At 44.4% G+C, this 12,804-nt stretch overlaps 1 protein-coding gene across 1 annotated transcript in view; it reads right to left on the bottom strand.

Annotated features, from left to right (window-relative positions):
• Positions 1–12,804, bottom strand: part of LOC147709484 (uncharacterized) — a 189,232-nt gene that overhangs the window by 55,577 nt on the left and 120,851 nt on the right. The window contains exon 6 of the mRNA XM_086926004.1: positions 8,724–8,872. Within this exon, the coding sequence (XP_086782130.1) occupies positions 8,724–8,872 (149 nt within the window). The remainder of the gene's footprint in view (positions 1–8,723; positions 8,873–12,804) is intronic.

Raw genomic sequence — 12,804 nt, forward strand, 5'->3', positions numbered from 1 at the left:
TCCTATTCTGATAAATGGAAATTGGGTTTAGCTCGCCCTTGTCCAGGTTGCAATGATCCAAATGAATCTTTAATCCATGTGACTTTGTTCTGTCCTGCCTATTCTGCTAGCAGGAAAAAATGGATCATACAGTTATGTGTGAATCTAGGACTTAGGAATTACATAGACTATTTTAGAATTTTAAAAAACTGATACCAATGCATTGATAGTTACTGCTATTGCTAAATTTTTGTTTTCGATGTGGTTAACTAGACGAAGACTGATTCGTTTGTAGAAACCCGCTTATTGTGGTTAGACTGCTCTGTCTCAGTAATAACTAGTTTTTTTGTGTCCTAAAATTTTTTAGCTTGTATTTTATTGTTTCAGTGCTTTTATTGATATATTATAAACCGCACGTTAACTGATCATTGCAAATATCCAAAACGAGATGTAACTATGCATGGTTGAGTTGTAAATTTATTTTTTTTCTAGTTGCGATGTACTTTTATGGTTCATTAACAAACCGAAATAAAGTTAAAATGATGATGATGATTATTATATTACTTACAAATTAATTATTAAGTAATTATACTTCATAAACTTCCCACTCTATGCCCCTATTAACGTCACAACCCGGTATGACGCTATAAATCACTATTACCAATTAAATACAAATTATACATCACTTAAAATTACAAACTATATTTAAAAACATTCACAATTATTGTCCAAACAATATATAACATATACAATTACAATCCTACTTAAAACACATAAGGATAATTGAAAAGCGATGTGTTTTACAATAATATTTTTCTAAACAAATATAGCAACAATGATATTCATAAAAACGATATTACTTACCTTAAAAACTAGTTGTGACGCTCTGAGGAAGGATCACTGTGCCAGTACATTTAATGAAGAACAGGCGAGCCAGCCCCTCCCACCGGACCTTGCTGGAGCAAAGAAAAAAATAAAATGATAATAACCTCTTGTTATTATCATTTCCCTTTTTTTTTGCACTGTTCAAGGAGCAGCAGGGCGACACACCTCCTCCTAAGCAGCAGAGCCAGACAGCTGGGTTACAGCAAGTGTGGGCCTCCAGAGGGCTGTGAAGTGCTGAGACAGGCCACCCTCTAATGTGGCACTAATCCTATGCTGCTGAGAGTAGCGCTAGGATTTGTCAAGGGAGCTGCTGGGGCCTAAACTACAGTTGCGACGGGTTCCGGAGTGAGGACGTCCTGAAGAAAGGTGTTATTTACATTTTTTAATTTTATTTGCGCACGTGCACCTCTTCAATTTTTTGCATGCACACGACCAACCCCCCTCCAACAGATTCCTGCCGCCACTGTAATGACACCACTGCCTCCGCCGCTTCAGGATATCCACAAGAAACATGTATCAAGTGAATTAATATTTATCCACATATTACATGGTCTTTCTGACATTCAGCTTGGAATTTAATATGCAGTGAGTAGACTGACATTTGGAATAGCTCCTTGAAGCTTTGACCAACACCTGGTTGTAACATGTGGTGGCAGGGTGATCGTAGCACATTTGTCCTGGCTGATCAGTGGTTTATGTTCTTATTAGAGTGCAGTCATTATTGTCAAAGCAGACTACTTCACACAGGTGAATGCAGTGTTCGCAATCTGGTGCTGTTTGCCAGCGTTCATTATAAATTAAATTAACCAACCTGTGATCTGACATGCGAGCATCTGTTCAAAATTAATTTTAGCTCTGTAACAGCAAATCTTTTATATACTTTTTATGGGACTGTTTACACACACATTTTCCATTTATTAGCTTGGAATGGATCCCGATTAAGCTTTTAACGAACCAGAAACGTCCATCCATCAATGATGTGCTGTTCCAGAATACTATTTCAGGAGACAAAGGTCCTAAGCACACTCAAAAATATAAACAAATATAATATAGAACACAATAGTTACTATATATTTCTCCTGTCCAGCCGGACCAGGGGTTTATTTTAGAAGAATAAAATAGGATACAAGGCAATAGTTACTGGAAGTAGGGCACAGTCCTGTACCGTACTTGTGAGGAAGACAGAGCAATAGGGTGAATTCTAGAGAGAATTCGAAAGAAGAGTTACAGGCAAAGAAACTGAGCAACCTGGACACTTTTAAATCAGTGTAGGTAGTGTCCTCCAGAGTAGACTATACACAATATTAAACAGTGGTTACATGTATGTCCACTTTAAAAAGGTCGACGACGTTTTGATCCATTGCTCTAATAGAAAAGGATCATCATCAGGACTAGGGTTAAATTGTTTTGCCTGAATTAAATAGTATGCCTGTTGAGAAAATGAAACAGGGAAAAAGAACAAAAGGTATTTTAAGCAAAAGCAAAGTCACCATTTTAAGATGGTATTTACCACATTTGCATGTATCCGGAAACGCAGTGAGCCCACTGGTATTGTGCCACTAGGGAAAACATGTGCACGGATGAATTTGCGGCATGTGAACTATCATAATTCACGAGAGGTTGAACGTGTTGTGAAGAGAATTAAACACGCTACGAGGTGGGTGCTGGAAGTGGTGTCACTCTCAACAACCGACATTTGCAACAAGTATAGTCATGGTTGAGTTGGTGGCCGCAGGCATACGTGGTGCATATCGAACTGTGGTGGGTGACTACTTTAGAGCTGTAATCCAGGTTTATCTCATGTGGTAATCGTGCCGCTATTGAGGTCAAGTGAGGGGGTGAAGTGGCGCGTGCAGGCTGTTTAAATCTAGAGAGCCGCTTTGATTGGAGGTGCCGGTGGTCAAGAAGTGAGTCTGGATAACACTTCAATGGGGGACTGAGGCAGAGGTAGTGCCGTTCAGTAGAGGTGTGGCGGAGAACTAGGAGGGAGATTGGAGGGATTATGGCTTACCTCGGTAACGAGGAAACGTAACGCAAGAGTTGCGTACGTTGCTTCGAACAATTTTCCGGGTTGGATTGAAGGTATACGCTGCAAAATCAAAAAATTAAGGGTTAAGAGTTAAAAGGGGGTATCACATGCAGTGCTCGTGGCTGTCGAGATAACGAAGGAACTACCGGGGATTAAACCGATCTACAAGTCGGGAGAAAGGTTATGGCGTTAGATTACAGGTCCTTCCGGGCGGTCTTGAATTTAGAAGATCCGCTGTATAGAGAGGAAGAACTGGATTAGGAAGAGTAGTGGTGAGGGGCGGGCAGCCAGAGGATGATAAACTTACAGAGTTCTGAGCAGTGTCAGGGCGTACAGGCAAGTACAGCGAGAATCCGCCGGGGTGCTCTTGCCGCTCGGTTCGCCTGGGATTCACTGAGCGGCCATATTAAGGTGTCCTAGTCAGGTGATCTTGAGTCTATGTCACGTGCCCGTGAGGCTGAAAGCCTTGGCACGCTGGGGCATGCGAATATGGCGGACATCTTGTAACGGTGATAGCTAACTCAATAGAATGGGATAATGGCTGATAAGGTACAATTAAAAACCGGCGCAAGTGAAGGGGAAGCTTAAGTGGCAATAATTAGCAATGTGACTTATATACAGAGTGAGAGAGTATGACACATTCATACACGAGTGCGCAAGTGAAAGGGAGGTTTCAGTGACAGTTATTGACAAGGTTTAGAAGGTATGACATCTTCATATTTGAGAGGACAACGCTATCATTGGTAATTGCTTAATAATAGTGTCAATCTCGATAGAAGTTCAAACTCCTTAAGCAGAGTACATATTTAAAGTTCATGAGGTCAAGTTCATATGTGGATTCAGGGCTACAGTAAGGTAGTCCAGTCTTCACTTCTGTTGAGGCCCTTACGAATCGTGTCAAACTGGATGACGCTCTTGAGTTCTTCCCGATTCATGAGAATAGCAAGGTTGCCACCTCTTGGTGGTAATTTGATAACCTTGAGTATTGTCCATCGAATGTCATCCTCAGTGTGGTTCTTTTCTGAGAAATGTTCCACCAGGGGTGGGTTGGGTGTCTTACACCTAATCCGACTCCTATGTTGAGAAATGCGGGTCTTTGCTTTCTGGGTAGTCTGTCCCACATACATTTTTGGGCAAGGGCACAATATCGTGTAAACAACATTATTGGAATTACAGTTGGAAAAAGATTTCAGTTCCACATTGACCCCATTATGACTGAAATTACATGTCTCAATTGTATACCCGCAGACGTTACATCTGCCACATTTGACGTGTCCTAACAATGGAGGAAGATTCCAGTGTGATTCAATGGTAGATCTGGGTGCAGGGGCAGGTAGTGCTGCTTTGACTAGGTGGTCCCTAAGATTCTTGCTTTTGCGGAAGGCAAAGAGGGGTCTCTCTAAGTTAATAGAGCCTGCATTGATCGTGGGCCAATGCTTGAGGATAGACTTCCTGATTTTATTTGATACTGGCGGAAAGGTCGTGACCCAGGCTATCCTTTCGGATTTGTCACGTACTTTTGGTGTCAGTAATACCTCTCTCGGACAATACCATGCCCTTTTGGATGCAGTTTTAACTAGCCTTCTCGGATAGCCACAGTGTTTGAGCTTGCTGGATAGAATGTTGGCCTCCCTAAAGTAGTCTGATTTGCAGGAACAGTTACGTCTTATACGTAAAAACTGGGAATATGGCAAAGAGTCTTTTAATGCCCTAGCGTGATTACTGTCATAGCTAAGGAGCGTATTTCGCTCCGTAGGCTTTCTGAAAAGACGTGCGAGTAATTCACCTTCTTTGTGATAGATTGTTAAGTCCAAGAATGCAATCTGTGATTTCTCATGCGAGATCATGAATTTGAGGTCAGCGCTATTGTTATTTAACCAGTGCAGGAACTGGTGTAGCGCATTGATGTCTAGATTCCATATAAGGAAAATATCATCAATATATCGGCGCCACAACCCAATACCTGAGTGGAAAGGGTTGGTATCTGTCAAAATTGAGCCGGTTTCCAATGCATCCATAAAGAGAATTGCCAGGTTGGGGGCAAAAATAGCCCCCATGGAAGTGCCCTTTCTCTGTTGGTAATACACATTATCAAATGTGAAGGAATTCCTAGTCAAGCACAGCTCCAGAAGTTGGAGAATAAAGAGAGTTGGTATTTTATGGGGACGTGGACGAGAGTCGAGTTTTTTCTGGATGACGAGTAGAGCCGCTGTCTGGGGGATGTTCGTATACAACGACTCTACGCCCAGTGTGCATAAGGTATTGACTAGAGGATCAACGGGGCAGTGTTCTACTAGGTTGACCATGGACATAGTGTCCCTAACATAACATGTGGTTTCTGGCACAAAGTCTTTTATGAAAAAATCAACAAAGGCACCCAACGGTTCGAGGACTGAACCGCAGGCGGAAACAATTGGTCTACCTGGGGGATTGTCAATGCTTTTGTGCACTTTAGGGAGAGTGTATATGACTGGTAGCCGTGGACTTTTCACATTAAGATAATTGAACTCTTTCTTGCTCAGATACCCTTCAGCACAGGCGTCGGAAGTGAGTATAGTTTGCTGGATGTCCTTAGTGGGGTTCCCTGCTAATCTTTGATAGTGATCTGTATTGGCTAGTTGACGTAGAATCTCCTCTTTAAAGGAATCAATGTTCTGGAGGACAATCCCACCTCCCTTATCTGCACTTTTTATTATTAGCGAAGGATTGTTCTTAAGTGTGGTTATGGCATCCTTCTCTTCGAGGGAGATATTGTAGGGAATAAACAATTTTTTCTTCTCTAAGGCTTGGAGGTCCTTTTGAACTAGCTTTTCAAAAGTCACGATTTCAGATGGAATCATGCTAGCAGAAGGTAGGAATGTGGATGGTGGACGGAAAGGTGTACTTGAGTGGATGGTGGGTGAAGGATGTAATTGGAAAAAGGCTTTTAAACGGACTAACCTGGAAAATCTCAGGAGTTCCGTTTGTGAGTCCATGAAGTTAGGACGAATCGTTGGAACAAACGATAGGCCTTTTTTGAGGAGTTCCAATTCAGGTTTCAGTAAGTTATGGTTAGACAGATTAAAGATGGGAATAATGTCAGATGTAAAATCCAAGGGAACGTCCCTTGTGGGATGTGATGTCTCATTTGGGATTACCATTGGTAAAAGTTGTTCCTCGTCCTGCGCTCTCCTGGTGGGTTGACCCATCTCTGTGGTTTCTTCACCCTGCCTCTTTGTGGGGTATGTTGTTGGCCTCTGCCTAAAAAATTGTGCTGGGCTCCTCCACCACGTCTCGAGTTAGTAGCCCCTTCGTCCGGATCTGAGTTATCAGAGGATTCAGCAGATGTATCAGAGAATCCTACCAGGGTCTGACGTTTATTGTACCGACCCCAGGGTCTGTTATTCTGGGGGTTAGAATAAGTTCTATTGGTATAGAAATCTTTTTTGAGGTAAGGGTAGGTATTTTCGATATTGTATACCTTGATATCTTTTTTTATTTTTTTGGCTTTTTTGTTTTGCTCAATACGGTTGAAGTCAGCAACGGTCTTATCAACTTCCTCAAGCAATTTCTTGCATTCAGCGGTGGGATCTGAGTCGTTAATCTGCTTCAGAATGTCATTTATTTCTTGTTCGAGGGATTTCAATGTCTCTGTTGCTATGTCTATACCGAGTGCCAACCAATGCCTTGAGCAAGTTATTCTTATGTAGCTAAAGTTGGAAATATATTTTGGGTTGTCTGTAAAGATCCCTGGGATATTACGAACTTGGAGGCCTAGTGGTATAACGTCAGCCTTCAAGTAATCTGTAAGCATTAGTACCATCAGTTGAAGTCAAACCTGTTTTTTCTTCAACTTTTCTAATTGGTCAGGTAGGGAGGGATCAGAAGATGGGGATGCATCTGCGGTATCGAAAAGGAGAGAGGGACCTGAACATAGATGTTTAATGTAATCTGCTGTATAGAGAGGGGCATGTGCTGACATTTCTTGGAGTAGCAAAAGTGAGGGGGAAATAGAGGTAATAAAGTGACTGTACAAGGGCACTAGGAGAGCCCACTTCGAAAAACGAGGTATTGGTTTGTGTACCAAACCCCTGCAATCAAGCGATTGCACTCAAGTTTTTAAGAAAACAAGGGGGACCCAAGGGGTAGCTAAGGACCAAGGGTGTATGCTATTTCAGGAGACAAAGGTCCTAAGCACATTCAAAAATATAAACAAATATAATATAGAACACAATAGTTACTATATATTTCTCCTGTCCAGCCGGACCAGGGGTTTATTTTAGAAGAAAAAAATAGGATACAAAGCAATAGTTACTGGAAGAAGGGCACAGTCCTGTACCGTACTTGTGAGGAAGACAGAGCAATAGGGTGAATTCTAGAGAGAATTCGAAAGAAGAGTTACAGGCAAAGAAACTGACCAACCTGGACACTTTTAAATCAGTGTAGGTAGTGTTCTCCAGAGTAGACTATACACAATAATAAACAGTGGTTACATGTATGTCCACTTTAAAGAAGTCGGCGACGTTTCGATCCATTGCTCTAATAGAAAAGGATCATCATCAGTACTAGGGTTAAATTATTTTGCCTGAATTAAATAGTACGCCTGTTGAGAAAATGAAACAGGGAAAAAGAACAAAAGGTATTTTAAGCAAAAGAAAAGTCAAATGTGGTAAATACCATCTTAAAATGGTGACTTTTCTTTTGCTTAAAATACCTTTTGTTCTTTTTCCCTGTTTCATTTTCTCAACAGGCGTACTATTTAATTCAGGCAAAATAATTTAACCCTAGTCCTGATGATGATCCTTTTCTATTAGAGCAGGGGTCTCCAAACCGGTCCTGGAAGGCCGGATCCATGCCAGATTTTTGGGATATCCCCATTGAGATACATGTAGTATTTTAAAAATCTGGCATGGATCCGGCCCTCCAGGACCGGTTTGGAGACCCCTGTATTAGAGCAATGGATGGAAACGTCGTCAACTTTTTTAAAGTGGACATACATGTAACCACTGTTTATTATTGTGTATAGTCTACTCTGGAGGACACTACCTACACTGATTTAAAAGTGTCCAGGTTGCTCAGTTTCTTTGCCTGTAACTCTTCTTTGGAATTCTCTCTAGAATTCACCCTATTGCTCTGTCTTCCTCACAAGTACGGTACAGGACTGTGCCCTACTTCCAGTAACTATTGCTTGTATCCTATTTTATTCTTCTAAAATAAACCCCTGGTCCGGCAGGACAGGAGAAATATATAGTAACTATTGTGTTCTATATTATATTTGTTTATATTTTTGAATGTGCTTAGGACCTTTGTCTCCTGAAATAACATACACCCTTGGTCCTTAGCTACCCCTTGGGTCCCCCTTGTTTTCTTAAAAAGTTCCAGAATACTATGCACAGACACACCCAAAGTTCTACAATAGTTCTGAAACTTTGGGGCATATTATCAAGGACAGGCGATACATTATCGCCGCTTTTATTGGCAGTAAACTGCCGATAAAGCGGCGATAATGGCCTAGATAATATGCTCTATGAATTCCAATCGAAGCCCATGTTAGATGTGTTCACATCTAACATGGGCTTCGATTGGAATTCATGGAGCATATTATCAAGGCCATTATCAGCAGTTTCCTGCCGATAAAAGCAGCGATAATGTATCGCCTGTCCTTGATAATATGCCCTGTTCTTCCTTAAACCCTATCATATCTATTTTTATATTAAAACACATTGCAATACTAAGCACATATCGTTAGGGGTTTCATTGTAAGGCAATTTGGCTTATGGGTTTTTTGACAAAAGAAGAGGTCAAAGTTAGTCCATAAGAGAAATAAATGAAGAGGGCAAGGTTTGAATACCTGAGTCCAATGGCCAGTTACCGCCCCTGCTCGTGTTGCACCAACGCCGTACTGGAAGTCCTTGGCCTCGTTGAACCACAGTTGCATAACACCATCCCACGATAAAGACCCTCCGCTTGCCTGAGCGAGGTTCTCCCCATAGATGTATGCTGAAAACAAGTCAATGTTCATTAAATACATGCAAGGTTGTGTTATGTTCCCAGTTTAGGCCCATGTAGTAAAGCAGCGTATTTCTTACATTGTCCTCACGAATAACATTCCCCAAAATGTGACCTTTGGCATACAATTGCGCGCACAACAATGTTGGAGTCGTTTCTGTGAAACTAAACTTATTTTATATCTAGCAACATTATTTCAACGCCCTGAACATCATGAACATGGTCTTGCGCTATCTTTATCCACGGGGCAACTAGACTATATATATATCCACAACATCACTGATCTAAGCGAACATCGCAAGCTTGCTTTCTATTATAAAAGATGAGCAGCCTGATAGATTAGTAAAGGAGGTACTTTCGTTGAGACCGAGGTCCCGTGCATGCTGAGAGATCACCACACAGTGGCCTGACATCTCGAGAAGAGTGTCCAGCTCGTGACCAAGACGGGGTACTTCTCTCCTTCCCAGGTAATGGGGTTGAATTGTTCCTTGGTGGGATTCTTGGCTCTACACCTACATACACTCTAGGTACACTTTGAGTAGGGTTTGCATCCTAGGTGTAAGCCTGATTTACGCCTTGTTTATATGCCAGCACATGAGCATTGTTTTAGCACCATGGTAGAACGATACCTACCCCTCTCTAAGAGTTGCTCATCTGTCTGCTTCGTTATGCACCTAGTAGCTGTACCAATCTTCAAACTATTATGGGGCTGGGTGATGTTTGTGTTGGCGCCATGTTTGTTACCTCCCTTTACCCCTGTGTCTGTTCCTCTCTATTTCCTTGGTTTGCTGTCATCTCTCTCCTGCGCTCCTTTGGGCTACCTACATCGGATGGCCGGGTGGGTGCCGTGAAAAATTCCCACAGCAGTGTATAAATCTACAGGCCGGAACCCATTTGCATTCGTCCTTGTCAACATGTGGCTGTTCAGCCTTTCTCTGCTTTCCCAAACTGTGTGCTACTCTCGAATTTCCCTTTGTAACCGGGGGTAGAAAAATGGCTTTCACGAGCTACAACCCCTTTTCTGCCCGCTACCATGTGGCTTGTGAAACCCTCCACATCCTGGTGGTCCCATTCAATCACTATCCACTTTTGCATTTTGTTCTCGAAAGCCCTCTTCGTAGTGTAACCAAGCTTCGCCCTGGTACTTCTGATGTGCCTCATGTACCTTCTGTTCATGCAAAAACAGCGCTGCTGCATTCTTCTGGAATTTTTCTACAAATAAGCATGCCAGGTTTGTAAATGCCAATTGCCAGTTCTCTATGGTCCTCTATACCCGGGGCTTGCTTCTCTCCCTCCTATCTTCCTGCTTTTTGTCCTGTGCGGTGAGGTCTAGCCCTGCCTGGTGTACCTCTAGTAAGAAAAAGATGTCTATGTACTCTTTCCTCCATATTCTCTCTTTTACCGCCAGTGGTATCAGGTTGGCCAGGCCAGTGAACGTTGTTGTGATATGAGGGTCCCCCGGGAGGGTCGAATGTATTCGCTCGTAGACTTTGACCCGTCTCCCAGGGTTCCTCTGTTCACCCCGCCCGGGGTTCAAATCTCCCCTGGTTGGCACTGCTGGGGCAACTGAACAAGGCTTGTGTTGGCCACCATGGCATGAAGAGGGGGACTGGCTGCCCATGCTCTGTAATGCCACGAGGCCCCATGTCTCACCCTGGACGCCCCCTGTAGGGCTGGCACTTTTAACAGCCTGCCAATGGTAGGGGGGACCCCCGGGCCCTGCGCTGTGGTGTTAGTCACCCCCAGTTGTGTCCCATAATTGGCAATAATGCCCGGTCCCCCCGGGCTTACTGCCCTACTCCTCTTTTCTGTGCATTATGCCCACCAGAGGTATTTTCTTGTGCGATGCTCCTGCCTCTCCTGGGGTCTGCTGGTGTGGCTGCAGGTCTCCCAATGGAGTCACTGCTGCTGATGTCTTCCATAGACTTGATTGCCAGCTTGGTCTTGGCGCCGCACCCTTTGTCACCCGCTTCCCCTTGATCTCCTTCCTTCTCTGGTGTTGAGTTTTCTCTTGTTGTCCTGAGGTCCTTTTGCCGGGGGGAGCAGGCCGTTCTGGCTGCATGCACCCTCCTTTGTGGCTCAGCCCCCTTTCTATTGTACAGCTTGGGTCTCTTTGCTAGGCCTCCTCCGGCCCTTTTGCCCATTTGCTGGTCCACCCATTCCTTCCCTTTCCATTCGATCCGGGCTCAGGCTGTCTGCAGTATGGCCTCCAGGTCATCATCCAACGCTGGTCCGGAGTCCCTCGCCGTATCTCTGCACAGCCTCAGATGCTCCTCTGCATCTTGGAAGCGTGCCAGCCGTCGTCGTGTTCTTCTCGCCATATGGTCAGTTTCCTGCTTTTTTCCCCACACAAGACCCGGGTGTATTCTGCCGTACTTCGCCGATGCTGTCTTTAAACTAAAAGGTGCTGCGCAAATGTTGGCTTATCTTTACAAACCCCATGGCTCCGCAGCATTCACTTTCGTACAGGTCCACCTTCAACTGCAGGCCCTTGCTTTAAGAACAGGACTGGAAGCCCTCAATGCAGCAGGTGCTTGCCGGAGGCCCTCCCTCGCTGGCCCAGGCCCTGGGAGTTGCACCGCTCGCTCGCCGCCACTGAATCAGATCCTCCGTTCCTCCGCAGCACTGCTCCAGATTGGGGGGAACTGGCTGGTATCTCTCGGCTGTCCACTGCAGTGCTCTGTCTGCTGCAGCTAACTGCTTGTAACTCCCGCTCCTCTCAGGCCATTGATCCGTCCAGGAGAGATTCGCTGATCCGCTGGGCGACGAAGTCCGCTGCTTCTTCCAGTGGCAATGACGAGGCAATGCTTTTGTGATGTGGAGCTCCCACATACCTGAAGCATGCAGATGGGCAACTCTTAGCGAAGGGTTTCTCAGAAGGTTTCAAAATAGCATACAGAGGCAAGGTTGGCCCAAGATGTATCCAGAATTCGAAATCTGTGAGGGAAAACCCAGAAGTGGCTCGGCAAAAAGTTGGGAAAGAGGTCGGACTAGGAAGAGTAGTGGGCCCCTTTCAAGAGCCCCCAATGGAAAACGTGATGTTATCTCGCTAGTGGTGTTGCCAAAAAAGGAGGTGGGGAAGTACTGCCTCATCCATCACCTATCCTACCCAGAGCGCAAGTCAGTGAACGACGGTCGAGATCTAGGGAGCTGTTTAGTGTCCTATGTGTCACTAGACGAAGCAGTGGATCAGAATAGACAGATGGGGCAGAGAACTCTCCTGCCTGTGCACCCCCACAGCTTCCACCTGTTGGGTTTCCAGCTGGATGGATCATACTACTAAGACAAATGCCTACCAATGGGTTGTGCGATATCTTGTGCCTATTTTGAAGCGTTCAGTAGTTTCTTGGATTGCGAAGTGGGTGGACATCTGCATTATTTGGTTGACTTCCTGTTTATAGGGCAGCCAGGGACCAACGAACGTGCAAGCCTACTGTAACAGTTCAAAGAGTTGGCGAAGGAGCTGGGGGTGGCACTGGCACCAGAAAAGACAGAAGGCCCAACGACAAGGCTATCCTTTCTGGGGATAGAGCTGGACACCATGAAAGGGATGCAAAGGAACAGAGCTGCAGCAGTAGATAAGGCAGCTCCAAAGCGAGAGGAAGGCCACCTTGACAGAATTGCAACAACTGATCTGGAAACTGAGGGGCATTTTATCAAGAAACCGCGTTAACATTATCGCCGCTTTAGCGGCAGAAAACTGCCGTTAAATCGGCGATAATGGGCTTGATAATACGCCCTTGTGAATTCCCATAGAAGCCCATTTCTGGTGTGAACATGGACTTCCCGCTAAAGCGGTGATAATGTTAACGCTCTGCTTGATAATATGCCCCTAGATTTTGCAGGCAGAGTGATCCCGGCCGGACGGCCTTTTGCCAGGTGATTAGCATTGTTTATCAAAAGGACTGTCAAAAAAGCACCAC

This window comes from Lissotriton vulgaris, chromosome 6, assembly GCF_964263255.1.
Source record: "Lissotriton vulgaris chromosome 6, aLisVul1.2, whole genome shotgun sequence".
Classification (NCBI taxonomy): domain Eukaryota; kingdom Metazoa; phylum Chordata; class Amphibia; order Caudata; family Salamandridae; genus Lissotriton; species Lissotriton vulgaris.